General features: G+C 38.6%; 1 protein-coding gene across 9 annotated transcripts in view; it reads left to right on the forward strand.

The window, feature by feature from the left end:
- The first annotated feature begins 12 nt into the window (after positions 1–12).
- Positions 13–22,144, forward strand: part of NBAS (NBAS subunit of NRZ tethering complex) — a 393,028-nt gene continuing 370,896 nt past the window's right edge. For 3 of the 9 annotated variants that reach the window (XR_010149189.1, XM_001161679.8, XM_009442024.5), the window contains exons 1-7: positions 13–823; positions 3,371–3,425; positions 5,190–5,226; positions 7,874–7,951; positions 8,580–8,627; positions 10,516–10,559; positions 21,751–21,884. Coding sequence is in view for 8 of the 9 variants with exons in the window: in XM_001161679.8 (XP_001161679.4) it covers positions 707–823; positions 3,371–3,425; positions 5,190–5,226; positions 7,874–7,951; positions 8,580–8,627; positions 10,516–10,559; positions 21,751–21,884 (513 nt within the window). In the remaining variant the exon portion in view is untranslated. Of the gene's footprint in view, positions 918–3,370; positions 3,426–5,189; positions 5,227–7,873; positions 7,952–8,579; positions 8,628–10,515; positions 10,560–12,333; positions 12,452–21,750; positions 21,885–22,144 lie in introns of all 9 variants that reach the window. The other 6 variants (XM_016947519.4, XM_063789284.1, XM_063789283.1 and 3 more) reach the window with 6 other exon arrangements.

The raw sequence follows: 22,144 nt of genomic DNA on the forward strand, positions 1-22,144 counted from the left end.
TCCTCCTCTGCTGATTCGGCCCGCTGCTCCCTGGCAACGAACTTTCATACTTTCTTTAATCTGTCTTTCTTTATCTACCACTGTCTTGGTAAATTCTTTTACTCCCACACTCAGAAAGTCGTCACTCACTGGCGACACGTTGAAAGAGTTCTTTCAACTCTGTATTTCTGCCTCTGTCTCTGCTCATTCCATTTCCCGCTACTTGAAATGCTTCTCCAGTAGATTAAAATTCTGCCTATTGTTAAAGACGCAGGGACAAGCTCCACGTCCTCCAGGAAATCCCTGCAGACTCTGGCCTTCGTTGCCTTTTCTGAGCTCCTGTAGCATCCTTCCTCTGCTACCTTTCATTGGATAACTTTAGTTGTTTATTTTAAAACCACTGTTTGAACTCTCTCTACGTGTTAGGCAAAGAATATACAAATGAACATTAGCATTTCAGTGGGGTACCTTTACTGTTTTATAGAAACTGAGTTATAAGAGAGGCTCAATGACTTGGCCGATCTCATGTAGATTAATGAACAAGGAGTGTATCAGGACCGGGACACAAGTCGTTCCCAAGACAAGCAATAGTCCCTGTCCTTCCTACTCATAAAAGGGTTAACCTAGCATTTCTTTGCCGTGAAACAAAAGCGGCCGCGGATAGAGAAGCTTGTCCTGTGAGGGATTCCGTAGAGACACTCCTCCGCTGCCTGAGTCCCCGGCGAACATGGCGGCCCCCGAGTCAGGGCCGGCTTTGAGTCCAGGCACTGCAGAGGGTGAGGAGGAGACGATTCTCTATGACTTGTTGGTCAACACCGAGTGGCCACCGGAGACTGAAGTACAGGTGAACCAGGCCCATCTACAGCAGCAGCCAGCTTGGCGCGGGCGCTTCGTGGGTAGAGCCACGTAGCAGGAGCCACGTAGGGGAGTGGAGACGGGTGGGTGGGGGACTAGGGCCCGTTGGCTTGTGCGGTCGCCTTGGCAACGGCACCTTGGGCTAGCGGGGGTCTAGGGCGGGGTGGGGTGGTGGTCCCTGAGAATCTTCCTGGGCTCAGAATTCGGTTGTTGGGGGCTGGAACTTCGTGCTCTGGGGAGCGTACGATCCCACTTTGGTTCTTAGTTTCGCTCTCTGTATTGGGAGGAGAGGGGATTGTTAGTGTCGCTCTCTGTATTCGGAGGGGAAGGCACAGCGCTGGACTCGAGGGTCCTTTCTCCTATCTGGACCCTCAGTGGTCCCTTCTCGCGGTCTGGCTAGGGCTAGTCTGGGCCGACGCTCAACTGCGGTGGGAGAATTTTCCAGGACCTTACAGTCTGCAGCATCTGCCAGGCTGGTGCAGAGCGCAGAATCTGAGCCTTTACCCATACTGGGGGCTGGATCGCGCCAGGTCTTGTGTGTTTCAATAAAAGAGCATTTAATGAGGGTGTGCGTGTCCGTTCGTCCGTCTCGGTGTCACAGGTGCTGTGCTAGGTGCTAAGGATACAGAGATGAATATGTTTTCGTGGAGCTTCTCGTCTAGAGGGGAGACAGTCCCGTAAACGTTTTTCATAACCTAGCGTTTTATGCGCTATAGTTAGCGATGTGAGCAAAATGCCACGGAAGTGCAGAGTAAAGAGCTGCTGACTGGGATTGGGATCTCCGCTAGAGAAGGGTTATAGAGGTTGATAATTTATGGACTGGATCTTGGGATTATCAGTTGTTTGGTAGTGAAGGCCTCCCAGGTCTGTGATGAAGAGTAGGAACCATGGATCCATGTTTATTTTATTTTATTTTTTATTATTATTATTTTTTGGATCCATGTTTATTTAACAGATATTTATTGAGTGCTTAACACGTGCCAGTTACTGTTTTAGACCCAGAGGAAGCAGCCAGATCGAAAAGAACCTTTATTAAAGATTATGTAGTCCAGCCCATGTGAGTTATCTTACATTTTTTCTGAGTGTTTCTTTGCTGGAGAAACGACTCATTTTTCAGCCCAAAGTTTGTATTTTTTCCTCTGTAGCCTCCTTCCCACTGCAGTTTGTGCTTATCATGAATAATTTATTTTGTAGACGGGTAGAGATCTGCATATATTACTGTTTAATTTCAAGTACTTAGTTTGTCTTAGTGTGAATATTTTTTGGGTTATGCAGCTAGGAAGCTGTTGCTGAGGCAGCTGGTTAGATAAGTTTCCACTCCTTAACACTCATTGGTTAATTGCAATAATGTTTCAGAATGCTTACCATAAATTGATTCCAAAAAAGTAACCACAGAATTAACTTACTTTGAAACCCTTAGCACTTTGTTTTGTGTTTGTGTGTTGGGGGTGGGGGAGTTCAATTGATTTCTGCATTCTATCGATTTCTGCATTCTGTTGATTTCAGCTGTTGAATTATAAGCTCTTGGAGGGCAGACATCTGATTCATCTTTATATCTCTCCCCAGGGCCAAATTGTGTCTTGCATGAATCCAACAATGAATTCATGTTTATTGAGTGAAATAACTTTTCTGTGTTTTTAAGAAAAATCTGTCTACACTTACTGTATGTCCATTGTGCTTTTCTTGACAGCACTTTAGTGCATCTTATGCAGTGCCTAGCGTCATGAACCTACCCACGGTGTGTTCAGTCTATACTTATGGAATGGAATTATTTAATATAGCAATTACGTATCTGTGTATGTTTTGTTAGTAGCATTGTCTGTATAGATACACAACAGATAGTCAATGAATTGGCCTTGGAGATATGACCACTTTTCCTGTGAGCAAAACTTACAGCCTCAATAGAGTATGCTGAACTGGCAACCAGTATGGTCTTTGGCCTTGCCTTCTCTTGTCTTTGGATTGGTTTTTGATTTGGAAACAGTTTCCAGCTTCAATCCTTGTTCTTTCCTGCAAGGTTAGTCCTGACATGTGCCTGTAGCTCTGCTATGCTCACTTTACTCCTATTGTCCCGCGTCCTGTGTCTACTTTTTTTTTTTTTTTTTTTTGAGACAGGGTCTCACTCTGTCACCCAGGCTGGAGTGCAGTGGCATGATCAGGGCTCACTGTAGCTTCGTAGCTTCAACCTCCTGGGTCACCTCAGCTTCCCAAGTAGCTAGGACTATAGGCATGCACCGCCATGCCTGGCCAATTTTTGTATTTTTTGTAGAGATGAGGTTTTGCCACGTTGCTCAGGCAGGTCTGGAGCTCCTGGGCTCAAGCAGTCAGCCCACCTTGGCATCCCAAAGTGCTGAGATTACAGGCGTGAGCCACTGCACCTGAACATCCAGTCTTTAAGTAGTTTTAAGACACTGCTTCCCTGTGCCCCAAACTCTGAGTATTAGTAAATAAAAATAAGTTTACATATTGTATAAGTAATACTGGTCTAATACTACTAGAAGATTCAAATGTAAGTGTTTTTTGTTTTAAATTCCAGCCTAGAGGCAACCAAAAACATGGTGCATCCTTTATCATCACGAAAGCAATTCGAGGTAAATATAGCTTATTTCTCTACAGTAATGATATGGTTAACAGTTAAAATGTGTTCTTTAGACTTCTGATGTGGAGCCTAATAAAAGTAATGTGTGTTATCTGAGTTTAATTATATATATATTTATATATACACACATATGTATGTATATGTATACATTTGTATATTTACGCATGCACGTTTTTAGCTCTAATGCAGCTTAGAGCTAAAGTATATAGCTTTGGTTTAACCATTATGGATGTATTCTAGAACAGGTGTCCTCAATTCCTGGGCCATGGACTGGTACCAGTCTGTGGTCTGTTAGGAAACAGGCTGCATAGCAGGAGGTGAGCGATGAGTGAGTGAGCATTACCACCTGAGCTCCACTTCCTGTCAGATAAGCGGCAGCATTAGATTATCAGGGAAGTGCAAACCCTATTGTGAACTGCACGTGTGAGGGATCTAGGTTGCATGGAAAAATTGTCTTCCACAAAACCAGTCCCTGGTGCCAAAAAGGTTGGGGGACGCTGTTCTAGAAGGAATGAAGGTCAAAGCCAGTATGAGTCTCAGAAAGTCAGTGGATGTTGAAGGTGAAAATACACTGAGAGACTATTTTAAGAGGTCTATGTGGTGTTTCAGATACATCTGGTCAGAGATACTCAAATTACAGATTTGGTAAGCCAGGGTATTCATTTAACTCCTGACAAATTTTACGTATGAACTAACAAGAGTCTGAGAAAGGATTGAGCACTAGGTTTACTGAGCTGGTGCCAGGACGGGTTTACCATATTCATTAATAGAGTCCTTTTATCAGACCAGAAAGGTGCCGTTACTCCTTTATGATTTTAGATAAGAAAACTTGCTCAAGGTCATTCATTTGGAATTTGACTGCATGTCTTTCTGGCTCCAAAGTCCATCCTTATACCAGTGAATTTAAGTTCCTTATAAAGAGAAAATTCATTTTCACAGAAGTTAAGTACTTGAAATTAACTGTAATCTTCTGATTATCCTTTTATCTTCTGATAAAATTACAGTTAATTATAGTTAATTTTATCTTCTGATACAAGAAGCACTAGCATATTCAGTTTTCATAATGACAAATGCTTTTAAATTTTGAGAATTTAGAAAATGTGTACAAATAATAAAAATTCATTGTAGAAAATACAGACACTATAGATAACTACAAATTAGAAAAAAATTTGTCCTCATCATACCACCTAGAGAGAATCTGTTATTCTTTAGATATTTTTCCATTGATATATACCTAACTGCATACACAGGTACACACATACATGTACATTTAGGATGATAGAAAGCATTGTTTTTTCATAGCGTGTTAGAGGTTTTGTTTTCCGTGGGCTTTCCCATTTTAGGTATTACTATTTTAAAAATCTTTGCTATAAAGTGTAAAATATATCTTGCTTTAATTTTTTATACAAATATTTTGGTTTCTAGGGGGTGATTATTATAACTTCTAGTCCATGGTTTCATGAAAGCTTCTTAGATTAAATTTAACATCTCAAACTGCTTTTATTTCTTGAACAGTTAGGAAATACTTGAAACTTTTGAATAACACACAAACATGGAATTTAATAAATATATGACCCTGTAAATGTTACAGTGTATATTAGGTTATATTTAGTCTCTCATTTTAAGACTTGAGTTCTTTATTTTTTTTAATGACTCGCTCTGTAGTATATTTTAGATTTCTCATCTATAAATCTAATTTGAAAATGATTCTTAACAGCTGATTTATATTTGGCTTTGCCATTTCTTTTGATTACAGATCGTTTATTATTTTTACGCCAATACATCTGGTACAGGTGAGTCTTCGGTTCTTCAGAGAAACAGTATGAACATCAAATATAAACAATATTGTTCTATATATGATTTGTTTTCATAATTGAATTCTAGATCATGATAAAGTTGTTGACATTCAGGCAAACTCAGTATGAGACATTTCAAACATTTAGTTAGGTAGAATCTGACAAGATATCTCAGTAGACTTAGGGTAGTTTTTGTTCCCTTAGTTACTATTAAGAATGTCTCATGACAATTTCTGCTTCCTCTGATGACTATTCTCAGGCTTATCTTGAATGTCCATATGAAGCATCTGTAGCTTGCATATCTTTTAAAATACATTTTTGTTCTTGTCACGTCATCTCACTTGTGGTTAATATTCAACTGCTGTATATCAGAGAAGGTTCTTTAGGTTTCAGTTCTTCTATATTTTTTAATTCCTTGAGTGTTAAGTATATTTTCAGGGATGATGCTAATTTCCAGCTTTAGAAAGAACAAAGAAATTATTATTATGACAAAAAAGTTATAATTCTGCTTTTAGATACATGTGTAGGAATTGTTTTATAGAATTATTTACATAGATTGCTTCTTCGTTGAGGATATCTTGTCATAAAGTTCCAGAGATAATATAGTTCTATAAAAGAGACCTTTGGAGTTCTCTAGGACTTGCTCCAACGTCTTTCTGCTTTTACTCTATGTATGCGTGTGTGTATGTGCATACATGTATATATGTATGCATATTACAATTTCTGTACTTAATTGTGTCACTTTTTTTGTGGGTGTGGGATATGATAGGATAGAGCAATGAGTAGCAAGAGAGAGTGGAAGGAGAGGATAGGAGTGTGGGAGGTGGGCTGTGTTTTCTGACTTCTCTAGGCGACAGCTTGTTAGTCCTGAACACCCTTGGATGAGGTGTCAAGCTTGTCTTGTTCAGGTTGCTGCTTGATAATTTTTTTTTTTATTTATTGAGAAGGAAGACTCAAAAAGTTAACTCTGCTACAAGCCCTATCCTCTGTGTGAGAACCTTATGATCAGGCATCAGAAGTAGGTATCTTTTTGTCTCCCTTCCTCCTGAGAAGCCTTTTTCCTTGAATCATTGTACAGGTTGCAAATGCACCATTAAGTGATTAATCTGTCTCATGATATGCTGCTTTCAAAAAGGTTATAGTTCAATTTGTGCTCTTGAGTTTATGGTAATTAAACCCAAAGGTTTTGGGGTCAGTATTTGTTTCAAGTGACTTTTTCTTCTTTTTTAAAAAGAGTTCTTTTAATTATGAAATATAAACATACTGAGAATTATTGACAATATAATAAACCTGTCAGCTAGCTCTTTTTGTTTTTATGCAAAGTGTTACATCTCAAGTCCTTTCCCTTTTTCTTTTCCCTTCCCTTCCAGAGGAAATTATCATCCTCATATAGGTAGTATTCACATACATGTTTTGTATCTTCATTATATTTTTGTAACTGTCTTTTGATATTATTTTGTGTTTTAAAAAATGAGCGTAAATGTACTACATGTATATTACTATTTTTTTTTTTTTTTTTTAAGAGAGGGTCTTATTGTGTTGGTCAGGCTGGAGTATAGTGGCTATTCACAGGCAAGATCATGGTACACTGTAGCTTTAAACTCCTGTGCTCAAGCAATCCTCCTGCCTTAGCCTCCCGTGTAGCTGAGACTATAGGCACATACCATTGTGCCTGGCCACTAACATTTTGGAATCCTATTTTGTGTTTTCTGATTTCCATAATGTATTTTTTTTCTATTTTTCTTTCATGAAATTATGTTCTTTATTCTTCTTTTCCATCTGTTTTCTTGATTTCTTCGGGTATTAATCCTCTAATTTGCTGTGTCTGCTTACTCACTTATGATGGGTAGTTTCGTGTCTTTTGTGAATGGTTTTATTTTGAACTTATGCTTGCAGATTCTTGCATCACATGAGTAAAGTGAAATTGTAATCTGATCTTGCATATAGTACAGACTTGGACTTTTACTTTTTCATAGGAGATTTTATTCTTATCCTCCACAGAACCATAGTTCCAGGGAGAGAAGAGAGTCTTTAGTCTCCCTGGGCCTATGGTGAGATGTTTCTAGTTCTTTCAATGACCTGGTGCAGTCATTTGAGCATCCTGGCCTTTGCAGGAGTCTCACTTCCAACTCCTGTCCTCTCTTTGGTTCAGTAGCTCATTTCCTATCTCGCGTGCTAAGTCCTGTTTTGAGTTCTTATCTCTCCCTTTACCCTGTGCCCAATTCTAGCTTTCAGTGACTTTTTCATTTCTAGTACTTGGAAATTTATCTTTCTTTCTTGTGAGTTTAACTCTATGCTAGAATTTGTTTTTGTTACAGTTGAGCCAGAGTTCCTAGGTAGTTAGAGCAGAAAGGGTTGGTATAAGTGTACTCTGTGATTGGTATGCTAGATGTCTGTTACCTGGGAAGTACATAACATTTATACCTTTGAACACATCACTGTGTTTTTTGGAAATAGAGAAATATATATGGTCAAATTTCAGCTGCCAAATAGTAACTTTGGGTTTTGGGTTTGCTAATATTCAAATTTTATATTCTAATGGAAAAAAATCTGTGTCTCTCTCTATAAGTATATGTGCTATTTGTCTGCATATATGTGGTTTTCATGATTAGATTTTAAGCTAACTAATGTGTTGTGATTTCAGCCCGGCACCTTTTTTGCTCCCTGATGGACTGGTTCGCTTGGTTAATAAACAGATAAACTGGCATTTGGTACTTGCAAGGTAAGGAAGTGTGAAATTCATATGTTTTTCTATCTGGATTAGCTTTTACATTTCATTATGGACGTTAATTTTGGAATGCTTGTGGCTTTCAGTCTTGATTTTTATTGTGTGTAAATTTCTTTGTTGCAAATATTTAGTATTGTTTAAACTTTTTTTTTTTAGAGAGAGAGGGAAAGAGAGAGAGGGAGAGAGAGAGGGAGAGAGGGAGGGAGGGAGAGAGGGAGAGAGAGAGGGAGAGAGGGAGGGAGGGAGAGGAAGAGGGAGAGAGGGAGAGAGAGAGGGAGAGAGGGAGGGAGGGAGAGAGGGAGGGAGGGAGAGAGAGAAAGAGGGAGGGAGGTAAAGAGAAGGAGAGGGAGAGAGAGTGGGAGGGAGCGAGGGGGAGAGAGGGAGAGAGATGGGGAGAGTGGGGGAGAGAGAGCTTAAACATGTTAATTCATGCTGTATTAAATCATTTTGTATGCTTTTGTACCTGTATCCTCATCTAATTGTAAGGTCAAAAGATGGATAATTAAAGCATGTGAACAAATTTAAAAATGATTTTTAACTTATTAAATAATTCCATCTGTGCTGAAAACTGCTATAGATATTCATAATAGATTTTCTTCCCCCTCTTTCTTCTCCATAAAAGCAATGGAAAGCTTTTGGCTGCTGTTCAAGATCAGTGTGTGGAAATCAGGTAATTGTTAATATTATTCATATTCAAGATTTCCTTTGAGAAATATTTGTTACTCTATAAATGGAAACTAAGATTTTTATAGGGGATATATTTAAAAGGATTTTATTATTAACTCACTTAATTTTGTGAGTGTCAAACACCAACTTACGCCAGTTAAAAAATTAAGGATGCTTTCTCAGAGTTATATGCTTATCTTTCTCCTACCCCAGATCATTCCGTTGCCTCTTAAGAAGTTTTACTTTCTCAGTAAATGAGGCCTATTCTCCAGAACTCTGGAAATCACTGTTGTGTGACTATTTACTGCTATATTAGCTAAACAGAAACTCAGGAAGGTGTAAAAGAGTAGGGATGGTTCAGCACTTTGGGAGGCCGAGGCGGGCAGATCACAAGGTCAAGAGATTGAGACCATCCTGGCCAACATGGTGAAACCCCGTCTCTACTGAAAATACAAAAATTAGCTGGGCATGGTGGCGCACACCTGTAATCCCAGCTATTCGGGAGGCTGAGGCAGGAGAACTGCTTGAACCTGGGAGGCAGTGAGCTGAGAACTAGTTGCAGTGAGCCGAGATTGTGCCACTGCACTCCAGCCTGGCGACAGAGTGAGACTCTGTCCCAAAAAAAAAAAAAAAAATAGGTATGCTTTTTCTCTGTTGGTACAAAACTGTAGATTGAATATGGGTGTGCAAGTGACCAAGGTTATGTATTACTTGAGACCAATTATGCTGTCTGTCCTCTTGAGACATTCAGTGGTATTATATACACATCTAAAAGACATCTCTAAGCTGGACTTTTCAGGTGTTTTATTTTTAAACAGTATATCAGTTATGAAAGAAATAGCAACAATAGCAACTGAGAAAAATGAGTTCATTCTTTGGGAAATGTTATTAGGAAAATCATATGGAAGAGGAATATATTTACTGTTCATTAAGTGGAAGTGGACCATTACAAAGGTCTTCATTATCGTCATCTTCACATGGAGTGGGCTGAGGAGGAGGAGGAGGAAGAGAAGGTGGTCTTGCCATCTCAGAGTGGTAGAGGTAGAAGAAAATCCACATAGACATGGACCTGCATAGTTGAAACCTGTGTTGTTCAAGGGTCGACTATAGTAATTCCATAATATTTCATTGGGTGCACATAGCAAAGTTTAATCTCTTTATACTGGGTATTATTTTCCTCCTTTATAAATGAGACCATACCAGTTTTTTTGATATCTGTATGTATCTGTAATTATTTCCTGGGGATAACTTTATAGAAATAGAATTGTTAGGTCAAATGCTACAGACATGAAGGTTTTGGATAATTGTTATTAAATTATTTTCTAGAAGGTTTACCAGTTTTCATTTTTAAACATGTTTTATAATAATTATTCTACTTGGTATATATTTCAGGATCACAGATTTAAAATAGGTTGTTGATTTAAATATGGTGACCTATTAAGGCTGTTTGATTTCTCAAAATAAGACTTTTTCCCCTAAGTGATCAAACTTTGTAATATGATACAGACCAGTGGTTCTTAATTAGTAATGATGTATCCAGCAAAAAAATATTTTTGCTTGGGCCCCATCCCACATTTCTTGATTCAGAACCTTTGGGGATGGGGACCAGACATCTCTATTGTATGAAAAGAGCACGGTAAATTCACTTAGACTGTGTCACTATATTCCATATATATGTCTCCATAACGATGTAGCTCCGTATCTGATGCAATAAGGTTGGAAGAAAATATTGTCACTGACAAAAGGGTCATAATTGAGCCACAAAACCATGTCTGAGAGGAGATATGATTGAGCATTGTATATAGAGGCTGTCTAGTCCACAGTATCTGGTATTTTATGGTTCTATACAGTGTTACGATAAAACTTTTGCCTTGATTTTGCATGTTTTACAGGTCTGCAAAAGATGATTTTACATCCATTATTGGGAAATGTCAAGGTAAGAGTTTCCAAAATATTTAAAGAATGAAAATTTCAAATGCGCAATGGTTTCCAATGTTTCTTAAAAGTTAGAATAGATATTAAATATTTATTAACAAGGATTATCATGACTATTAAAATAATTTTTAAAAACTGCTTTTTTTTTTTTTACTGTCTTAAATATTTTGCTTTAAAATGGTTCATTTTAGTGAGATTTGGAAACTGGGTTCTAAAAAATTCTAAGCCAGTTATGGGATGAAGTATTTTTAACTGTAGCCTTTTATTTTGGATTAAATGCAGAAATAAATAGGTATAAGTCAAGAGTTAGATACAGACTAGTAAAAAGTCTAGGATTTGGCCATTTTTTAAATATACTCAGCAAAAATTTACTGACTGTAATTTACGTGTATGTGCTGTTTTGCTGGTTGCTTGAGGAATGATTGTGAGCAAAAAGACCTGCTCCTTTATCTCATGAAGCATATAGATGCTCAAATATATAATTATAAACTTTGACAAATCTAATTAAGGAAAAATTAAATCCCATGAGATTTCTTAATCGGGGGTGTCAGATGAGGTGGCTGAGAAAGAAAAATGACTTTTGGAAAGCAACTTTAAGAATGAGTAGTCTGGACGCAGTGGCTCTCACCTGTAATCCCAGCACTTCGGGAGGCCGAGGTGGGCGGATCACTTGAGGTCAGGAGTTTGAGACAAGCCTGGCCAACATGGTGAAACCCCGTCTCTACTAAAAATACAAAAATTACCCAGGCATGATGACACATGCCTGTAATTCCAGCTACTTGGGAGGCCGAGGCAGGAGAATCACTTGAACCTGGGAGATGGAGTTTGCAGTGAGCCGAGATTGAGCCACTGGACTCCAGCATGGACAACAGAGTGAGACTCCGTCTCAAAAAAAAAAAAAAAAGAAAAGACAGAAAGAAGGAACCTTACGGGAGAAAAAAAGGGTGGTATTAGGTAAATGCATCTATTACCTATGTTTTATTTACAGGACCTACAGTTCCATCTGTCTGATCTTGTGTTAGTTTAACAGTGTAATTGTTGTAGGAAGTATAATAATGGTAAACATGGTCATTGTGTTGATGACAAACATTTATAGTGTTCTTACTGTGTGCCTGGCACTGTATTTAGGGCTTTACATGATTTTCTTGTGTAATGGAAATAAAGCAGTATACATATTTTATCTTAAAACAGTATTAGGATAAAGTATATATTTGACATCAATAGAGAGCAAGGAGGTGGGAGGCACTGGTAGTTTTCAGAGCTACAATGTGGTAATACAGAAGATTCCCCCACTCCCTCATGGAAATGCTGTTCTGTTTTTATTTTTATTTTTTGAGATAGGGCCTCACTCTGTTGCCAGGCCGGAGTGCAGTGGTGTGATCATGGTTTACTGCAGCCTGACCTCATGGGCTCAAGTGATCTTCCTGCCTCAGCCTCCTGAGTAGCTGGGACCACAGGCATGTACCAGCATGCCTGGCTAACTTTTTATTATTTTAAAATTTTTTGTAGAGACGAGGGTCTTGCCTTGTTGCCCAGGCTAGCCTCAAACTCCTGGGCTCAAGCAGTTCTCCTGCCTCAGCCTCCCAAAGTGCTGGGATTATAGATGTGAGCCACTGTGCCCAGCCTTTGAGAGAGAGGTAACAGATAATGACTGTACTTGTACTTAAGTGCCATGATGGAGAAGAATCACCTTTAACTTAATTTTACCAAGCCCTGGGAGCCTGTTTATTTATTTATATAGTAATTTTATTTATTTATTTATTTTTTTGAGACAGGGTCTCAGTCTTTCGCTCAGGCTGGAGTTCAGTGGCATGATCATGGCTCACTGCAGACTCAACCTCCTGGGCTCAGGTGATCCTCCCATCTACGTTTCCCAGGTGGCTGGGGCTACAGGTGCGTGTCACAATGCCCAGCTAATTTTTTTGTGTTTTTTATAGATACAGGGGTTTGCCACGTTGCCCAGCCTGGTGCACTGATGGGCTCAAGTGATCCTCCCACCTTGGCCTCCCAAAGTGCTGACATTACAGGCGTGAGCCACTGTGCTCAGCCTGTTTAAATAGCTCTTTTATTCAACTTGTGTACTTCCACCATCACAGCCTTAGTTCAGGCTCTTAACATTTTTTACTTGGTTTCTTACAACAGTCTGCTGACAAAGTTTTCTTCTGTATGCCCTCTAGTAATCCACACTTTATACTCCTTGGCAAATTGATCATTAAAAAAACACTATTCTAGCAGGTAACCCTTCACATCTGACTTAACTGCTTTCTAGATTTCTAGTAACCTCGGGCAAGTTACCTCTCTGAGCCCCAGTTTCATTATCTGTAAAATGGGCATAATTTTATAAATTGAGTTGTGGAAAGATTATATGAATTAATGTATGTAAAACTCTCGGCATAGTGTCTGACACATCATGAATACTTAGGAGATGTTAAGCTATTGTTATAATTACTGTTACTATAATTCTACCTGAAATCTCTCAGTTGTTTGCTATTGACTGGAATACAGTTCATTTTTTCTAATTTACGATAAAAGACTTCGCAATCAGCCTGTCTATCCCGTGAGAGTCCCCTGCCATATGTCTTATGTTCTAGTACAAAACAGTGTGCAATTTTCTAACCCCATTGTGTTCTTCATGCCTTCATGTACAGATGGTTCCTTTTCTCGGAAGCTCCTACCTTTATTGAATTAATTAGTCTTGTATATTTTAGATCAAGCATCGGCTCTCCTCCCTGTGTTCGCTCCCACCATTTGTACATCTTCATGTTTCCCATCTAGTTGCTTGTGCCTATATCACAGCACTTACTTAGCCTGCTTTCCTTTTTTATTGATTTAATTTATATATATTTTTTGAGATGAAGTCTTGCTCTGTTGCGCAGTCTGGAGTGCAGTGGTGCGATCTCAGCTCACTGCAACCTCTGCCTCCCAGGTTCATGTGATTCTCCTGCCTCAGCCTCCTGAAGTAGCTGGGATTACAGGTGCGTGCCGTCACACCCGGCATTTTTTTGTATTTTTGATAGAGATGGGGTTTCACTATGTTGGCCAGGCTGGTCTTGAACTCCTGACCTCAGGTGATCCACCTGCCTCAGCCTCCCAAAGTGCTGGGATTACAGGCATGAGCCACTGTGCCTTGCCTGATTTCTTTTTTAATTGTTGATTTGCTTGTCGGATTCCCAATTAGATTGTAAATTATTTGATGGCAGGGGTCATATCTCACCCAATATAACTTTTTTTTTCGTGCTTAGCACGGTGCCTGACACATCGTAGGCACACAATTTTTGACCGTATCAAGTGGGTAATGGCGCTTGGGAACTATTCAAATGATTTTTATGGATGAACGAATATACCAACAAAGTATGTTTGCCTGTTTCTTATTTAACTTTAGAAATTCACAAAAGTGTACATGTATTCATTATATATAATACTGTCTATATTATACATATTATAGAGATCCATGTATAAATTTGTGGAAAACTGTCATGGCATTAATATTTTTTATTCCTTATGTATACATGTATACACATAGCATGAATAGAGCAATAAGGGTGGATAAGAAGACCTGTTTGCCTAATCCTTTTGGGGAGGTAGTGTTTAAGTATGAATATCTAAAGCTTGGGGCTCTAGCCCTTTTTGGATATACCTTCTGTAGTTTCCTCACCAGTGCTTATTAGAGTAGACCAGGCCTTGCTTAAATAACATGTAAAGGTCAAGAAGTTGCCAGAAGAATAATTTGGTGGGTATTCAATTGCCTTTTTCCCAGTGCAGCCCTTTCACTGGGTGAGAGCTTGGGGGGCCTAAGATAGGTTTCTGAGGAGCGTGCTTAGAGTGTTGGAGTGATTCAGATATACAGGGTTCTTTTGAGCTTTGGCATTAGATACCTGCTCCTAGCCAGTAGGTAAATCGAGAAATCTACAAATTAACATGAACATGGGAAGCTTCACCCTTCTGTATTTTATACAAATTATAATATTTGTCAGAGTTTTTAGTGTGTACGGTTAATGTGGCAGCAAGGATAAGAAAATAATGCTTTGAGAGCTAATGTTTTATTTTGTTGGCTTCTGTGTGTGTGAATTTATGACCTTAATACTGCATTAATGGCTTCTTTCCATTTCACATAATGTGAGGTAATGATCATTTGCTTGTTATCTGACTCATCTTTATGGGAATAACTCCCATATGCCAAATGATATTTCATGTGTGTGCCTGCAGAAAAGGAGCCAGATTGTTGTTAATGCATTTTTGAAACTACATATTGCAGAGTCTACAAACTGAAATAGGAGCTATTTGGTTCTACTCTGATATTTTTCAATTATTGTTTTATAAAATACATGCCATTCGAGAATGTTTTAAATGTGGATTGTAACTTGTTTTGGCTCTGTTAGGCCATAAATAGGAATTCAGTTTTCTCTTTCTACCTGAATAATGACCTAAAAATAGCACACGAAATTAGAGTTTTTAAAAAGAGTTGTACTATGTTAGTCAACAGATTTTTTCATAGTTTTGATTTGGGGATACCATAAATGCGAGTTTCCTAACTGTACACAACAGCTTGCCTACTATAGGTATGGTAAGGTCCCATCAGCCTTCCCGTGGCTGGGTGGGCACTCTGACAGCTTGAACTTCTCCTGGTTGCCTCTGGCTTCCAGCAGCCTCATCAGTTTACTGTTAGATGCCATACAAATATGATTTTCTCTGTGTGTTGACATGAAAAAGGTTGGGAAGGATAGACTATTTGAAACACCCAGACTTGGTTTTTTTGTTTTGTTTTCAGACGGAGTCTGGCTCTGTCACTGAGGCTGGAGTGCAGTGGCACCATCTAGGCTCACTGCAACCTCCACCTCCCGAGTTCAAGTGATTCTCCTGCCTCAGACTCCAAGTAGCTGGGATTATAGGCACCTGCCACCATGCCCAGCTAATTTTTGTGTTTTTAGTAGAGTCGGGGTTTCACCATTTTGGTCAGGCTGGTCTCGAAATCCTGACATCAAATGATCCACCTGCCTCGGTCTCCCAAAGTGCTGGGCTTACAGGCGTGAGCCACCATGCCCGACTGAAACACCCAGACTTTGAAATGAAGCATTTTGTTCCAGAATTGTGATTCAGGATCCTCAGATTATATGATAACCATTTGCCCTTTTTTGGGAAGTTTAGATGAAGTAATTTTTTCCTATTGAAAACATAATACACATTCTTCGTAGAAACTTTAGAAACTAAAAGTGAGAAAAAAGAAAAGAAAAATAAGCTCACCACCAAGAGATAAATACTATCAACATTTTATTTATTGTTTCAGACATTTTCCTGTACCTGTTACTGTAGATATGTTCTATGAAAATAAGTGTTTTGTAATCTGATTTCTTCACTTAAAGATAGGTTGTTAAAAAAGAGTAATTTTTAGGTTGAAGTTTAAGAAGCACTTTCCAGAGTATCTTTTTTGATCATTTCTACTGAATAGCGTCTTAGGTATTAGGACATAGGTCTCCCAGCTATCCAGACAGTCCAGGAAATGCTTATAAACTTGATCTCTGAGCAGCAAGCAACTAGATATTGTATTTGATTCCACCAGCAAGGGAAAATCATCATCAGGCATTTATGCAGATAATTGTGTAAAACATAGCAGATTATTGCATCTGCGTTCATGAAGGATATTGGTATTTAGATTGCTCTTTTGTAACGTCTTCCTGGTTTGGTATTGGAGTAGTGCTGGTTTGAAAAGGGTTGGCAAGTGTTCCCTCCTTTTTTATTTTCTGAAACAATTTGTGTAGAATTGAATTATTTCTTCCTTAAATGTTTGATGGAATTCACCAGTGAAACTTGGAGTTTTCTTGTAAGCAGTCTTTTAATTAACCAATTTTAAATCTTGAGTTTAGTTAAAATAATAGTAATTAATAAGGCTTTTTAAAATTTTGGTTTCCTTTTATTTCAGTTTTTGTAGAATTTTTCCCTAAATTGTAGAAATTATTGGCTTAATGTTTATAATATTCCCTATTACCCTTCTGTCTGTAGGATCTGTACTGACGTCCCCTGTTTCGGTTTTGAGATTTGTACTTGGTATTTTTGCCTTTTCTCTTAAGTCAGTCAGGCCAGAGTTTTGTCCATTTGTTAATATTCTTCAAGAAAAAATTTTGGGTTTTATGGATTTCTTTTTTTGCTTACCTTGATTTTTGCCCTTATTAGTTCCTTTCTTCTGCATACAGGATTTAATTTGCTCTCATTGTTATAGATGGAAGGTGGAAATTTAGATTACTGAATTTAAACTTTTTTCATATATAAATTAAGCCTATTCTAATATAAGCATCTTTTTGTTAATTACATCTAATTTAATTCTTTTGTTGCCAGAGAACATAAACAACATGATTTTAACCTTTTTCATTTGTTGAGGCTTGATTTATGGCCTAGCATATATTCTGTCTTCATGAATGTTTCACATTTAAAAGAATTTGGTTCTTGGGTATAGCGCGGGTATTGGATATATTTTTTTTTTTGCCAGCCAGAGTCTTGCTCTATCACCTAGGCTGGAGTGCAGTGACACGATCTTGGCTCACTGCAACCTCCACCTCCTGGGTTCAAGCAGTTCTCATGCCTCAGCCTCCTAAGCAGCTGGGATCACAGGCATGCACCACAATACCCAGCTAAGTTTTGTATTTTTTAGTAGAGATAGGATTTCACCATTTTGGACAGGATGGTCTCGAACTCCTGACCTCGTTATCCGCCCGCCTTGGCCTCTCAAGGTGCTGGGATTACAGGCATGAGCCCTGAGCCTGGCTCTTTCAGCTCTTTAAAGATGTCATTGTTTTGTTTTTGACAAGAAATTGGGAGTCATTGCTATTGTTTTCTTGGATAGAAGGTGTGTTTCTTTCTTCTGTCTACTTTAAAATTTTCTCTTTATTATTGTTTGTCAGACATTGATTATCATGTGCCTTGATAGCTTTTGAGTTTATCCTGCTTTAAGTTCATTAAGCTTCTAGATAAGCAGTTTTGTAGATTTCTTCAAATTTGCAAAGTTTATGCCTATTGTTTTTATCCAATTGATTTTAAATTTCTTGTGGCATCTTTTCCCATAGAGAATTCCCTCCCTCCCTTCTTCCCTTCCTCCCTTCCCTCCTTCCCTCTTTCCCGCCTTCCTTCCTTCCTCCCTCCCTCCCTCCACCATTTGTCACTTTTTTTCTTTATAAAGTCAGAGTTTCTTATATTTAGGCCTTTCTTATTGTAGAATTGTTAAGGTTTTTCTCTTGTGTTCTTCTGGCGACACTATTAACATTTACATATTTGGCTTCTCTGATGTCTTTCCACTCCCACTAGTTTGCCCTTGCTCACTGGTTCTTGACTTGACTTGGAAGTAAAGAATGTATATATATGAGAGATTGTTCATTGAATTCACTATGAAAATGAGGAAACTGAGACCATACCCAGGGTCATACCCAGGTGTCTTGTGGTAGCACTGAGACAAGAACCTAGTGTTTATTATTTTTAAATCCTTGCTCATTTCCATTGCTAGTTTGGGTAAATGGGCACTGGATTGAAGTCTGCTCCTTGAGAATTTGGGTGTTTGTTATGTCCCACCAGAGTACTAGGCACTGGTCATAAACATTATGAACAAAATAGACACAGCTCCTGACATTTTGGAATTTATAGATTAACAAATAAGGCAGACAATAAAATGTCTGACAAATGATACGATTTGGCTCTGTGTCCCCACCCAAATCTCATCTTGATTTGTACTCCCATAACTCCCACGTGTTGCGGGAGGGACCCAGTAGGAGATGATTGAATCATGGGTGGCAGTTTCACCCATATTGTTCTTGTGATAGTGAATAAGTCTCACGAGATCTGATGGTTTTATCGGGGGTTTCTGCTTTTGCATCTTCCTCATTCTCTTTGCCTGCTGCCATCCATGCAAGATGGGTCTTGCTCCTCCTTGCCTTCCACCATGATTGTGAGGCTTCCCTAGCCACATGGAACTGTAAATTCAATTAAACCTCTTTCTTTTGTAAATTGCCCAGTCTCAGATATGTCTTATCAACAGCATGAAAACGGACTGATATAACAAACAAATGTATGATTATTTGGTGTAAGAGCTGTGAAGGACATGAAATCATTGGACTGGTGGAAAATAATGGGGCTCAGAGGCTACTTAGGGTGGTCACAGAATAGCCTTCTAAGGAAGTGCTATTTAAAGTGAAACTTGAAAGATGAAAAAAAGCCAGTGGAGTGTTAGGGAAAGAATGTTCCAGGCAGAGAAAATAGCATCCACAAAAGCTGTGAGATGGGAAAGAGCTTGGCAACTGGGCAGATTTGAGGAGCTACAGCTGATGAAAATATGAGTCGGGGGGTATAGACTTGATTTCACCATGCACGTGTCAGTTGTCATTTTGCTGGTTAACTTTTACCATCAGTGTTTCTTGCATACTTTTCAGACAACTTCATTGACTCTTGCTTTGTAAAAATCTGTACTGTTCATTCCTTTCCCAAGCCACACGAGCAACTGGAAAAATCCAGTGATAAAGTCTTTATTTTCACGTTGTTATGTGAAATCTTATCTTGTAATGAAAAAATATTTTTATCTAGGTCAAAACACCTGCTGAGTTTTCTGGAGTTACTGGTTGTAACTAGCATATAAAAGCAAATCCCTTGCAGATGCAATGCAGTGCATAGAATCTGTTTATCTTATCAAAATGAAATAAGAGGAAAAATCTGTTATCAAATGGTAGTGTTTCCTTAGCACATAAATATTTTCAGGGGAAAATTGTCATCTTGCTGGTTTTTATGTAGCATCTGTGCATATGTCAATTTTTTATTCTTTTGTTATTTTGCACCTGTGCCTGCTTTGAAGTTTGATTTTTTATTTTAGCAGTCTGAAGACAGGGAATTGATTTTTTAGAAAAAATTATTCCCACTTACAAAAATGGCTGTTCCAGAATGTATGCAGTATCTTGTTAGGCTTTAATAAAATTAATTAGACTTATCCATGCTGAATGACCTCTCCGGGATTTTTTTGTATACTTTTAACCTATTGATAAATAATCAAAATGAAGAAAATCGTTGATGTCTGGTGTACTTTCCCCATATATTCCCTAGAATATATATTACAAAGTTAAGGGAAGTCTGAACTCTACACATTATTTCTTTTAGGTAGATAGATGACTTCCGTTATAGAATTCACATTTCATTGGTAGTCCTGGAGGGATGGTGAACTCTTACCATTACCTTGCCCTGTTAATAGAGATTTTTTTTTCTGAGAGACATAGGTGTCACTCGTTAGTGAAACATTAATCACTTTGTATTCCAGGTCCTGGGAATAGAATGTTGAATAAGACATTGTTTCTGATTTCAGTGAGCTCAGAGACTTGTGGGGCAAATAGGTAAACAACAATATGATGTGATAAATGCTATGAAAGAGGTATGTACAGAATATTTGGTGGCACAGAGCAGCCAGTTTTCAAGGGTGTCAAGGAAGGAGGAGGTAACAAACTAGACCTGGAAGGATGAGTAAGATTGGAGATGAACAGTCTAGGTAGAGCAGCAATATGTATAAAAGGCACGTATGGGTGGGGTGCGGTGGCTCACGCCTGTAATTCCAGCACTTTGGGAGGCTGAGGCGGGCGGATTACTTGAGGTCAGGAGTTCAAGACCAGCCTGGCCAACATGGTGAAATCCCGTCTCTACTAAAAATACAAAAAAATTAGCCAGGCTTAGTGGCACACGCCTGTACTCCAAGCTACTCAGGAGGCTGAGGCAGGAGAATTGCTTGAGCCCAGGAGATGGAGGTTGCAGTGAGCCCAGATCGCGCCACTGTACTCCAGTCTGGGTGACAGAGTGAGACTCTATCTCAAAAAAAAAAAAAAAAAAAAAGGCATATATTTGCTCATTTGCCAGGTTGTCGTGGTATGAGCGGGTTATAAGGTATATGACAGAGGAAGTGGTGGAAGGCAAAACTGGAAAGCTACAATGGGGCCTTTTGGGAAGGGCCTTTCATATATATTGAGGCATTTGGACTTGATTCTGTTGGAAATGGAGAACCTTCAGGACTTTTAAAGTGGCAGAAGAATGTGATCTGTTTATCTTGTTATTTTAGAAAGATATCGTCTGATAGTATGGAGGAAGGAATAGAAGGGAAGAGACAGATGGCAGAAGACCTGTTAGTAGGCCAAGCAGGAGATGGTGAGACCTGAGCTGGGATAGTGGCAGAGGCATCAAAAGAAGGCCATACGTTTCTGGAGCATTTTTGAGGCAATTGTAAGGCTCTGGTGGAGAGGCAGTGTGTTGTAATGACACCCGCACTGCATGGAAAGACAGGATGCTGATGTTCTGGGTTTTGTTCTACTCTTGACTCAAGGTGACACCTTGAGTCTCCTACTCATTTTGAATTCTTGTTGGGAAAGGAAGAACACTTGTCTATCTACCTAACTCCTCAGTTCTGAGATTCCAATAAGACGAAACCGAAGCAAACAAAACAATAAAAAGCCTCAAACAAATCTAACGTAGAGTTTCACATCCTCTTTTTCTTCTTTTGCAGCTGATAGCCTTTCTCTCTATTTTACTGAAAATTTAGAACAGAAAAAAATTCAGTTGCTGAGTTATTAGAATTATTAAGTTGTTGATTATCAAAATCTTGAAATTGTGTGATTGACTCATGAGTTCTTGATTTACCTGCCTCTTTCTATGTATGTATGTATATGTGTGTGAGTGTGTGTGTGTGTATATATATATATATTTCCCCCCTTTCTAATATAATGTTAGCATAGTCCCAATTTGTATCTTGGCATCTATATTTGATGTATTTAAAAGATCAAGTTGCAATTTTTATTTTTTGCTTTTAGAGGAGTGGAACTCATTGGATTAGAATTATTGTCTACCCATTCTGTATGCTTTAGATCTCTCTGAGTATTACAGATATTTTGAGGTGTATTATTCCTGGGCCTTTACCAGACCAGGGGATGCTCAGCATTCATCAGACCATGCATCAGTAGACTTTGCTTCTAAAATAAATAGGGCATAGTTGCAGTGGTTTGTATTTCCCACTCTTACTTGAAGTGTGTTTCTGGAAACTGCTCTTTTTTATTGAGGGAAGCATTATTAGAGATCCTTAGGAGATGACATAATTATTATACTTGAATACTTACTTTAGTTGCAGTTACTAAAAGCACTAACTATCTTTGTAATATATTGTTAAAAGCACCTCTTGTTTTCTTTTGTTCTAGTTCCGAAAGACCCGAAACCCCAGTGGAGACGGGTAGCATGGAGTTACGATTGTACCCTACTGGCCTATGCCGAAAGCACAGGAACTGTGAGGGTGTTTGATCTCATGGGAAGTGAACTCTTTGTCATTTCCCCGGTATGTACATAGCTTAAATTGAAAACATAGTTTTTTCAGTGTCATGTATGTATAGGTACTTGAATAAAAGAGTGTGAAGGGGGGGATAATACAAATATAAATCAGAATAATAAGCTGTGGACTTAAGACGCCCAGAATCTAGTTAGAAATCTGTATGCATGCAATATTTATTCCTTGTATTTTGTAATACACTATCCAGATGTAAACCACGTGGTAGTAAGTAAACACTAAATATAGGTACAGAAAGTTGTGATAAAGCT

Source organism: Pan troglodytes, chromosome 12 (genome assembly GCF_028858775.2).
Source record: "Pan troglodytes isolate AG18354 chromosome 12, NHGRI_mPanTro3-v2.0_pri, whole genome shotgun sequence".
Classification (NCBI taxonomy): domain Eukaryota; kingdom Metazoa; phylum Chordata; class Mammalia; order Primates; family Hominidae; genus Pan; species Pan troglodytes.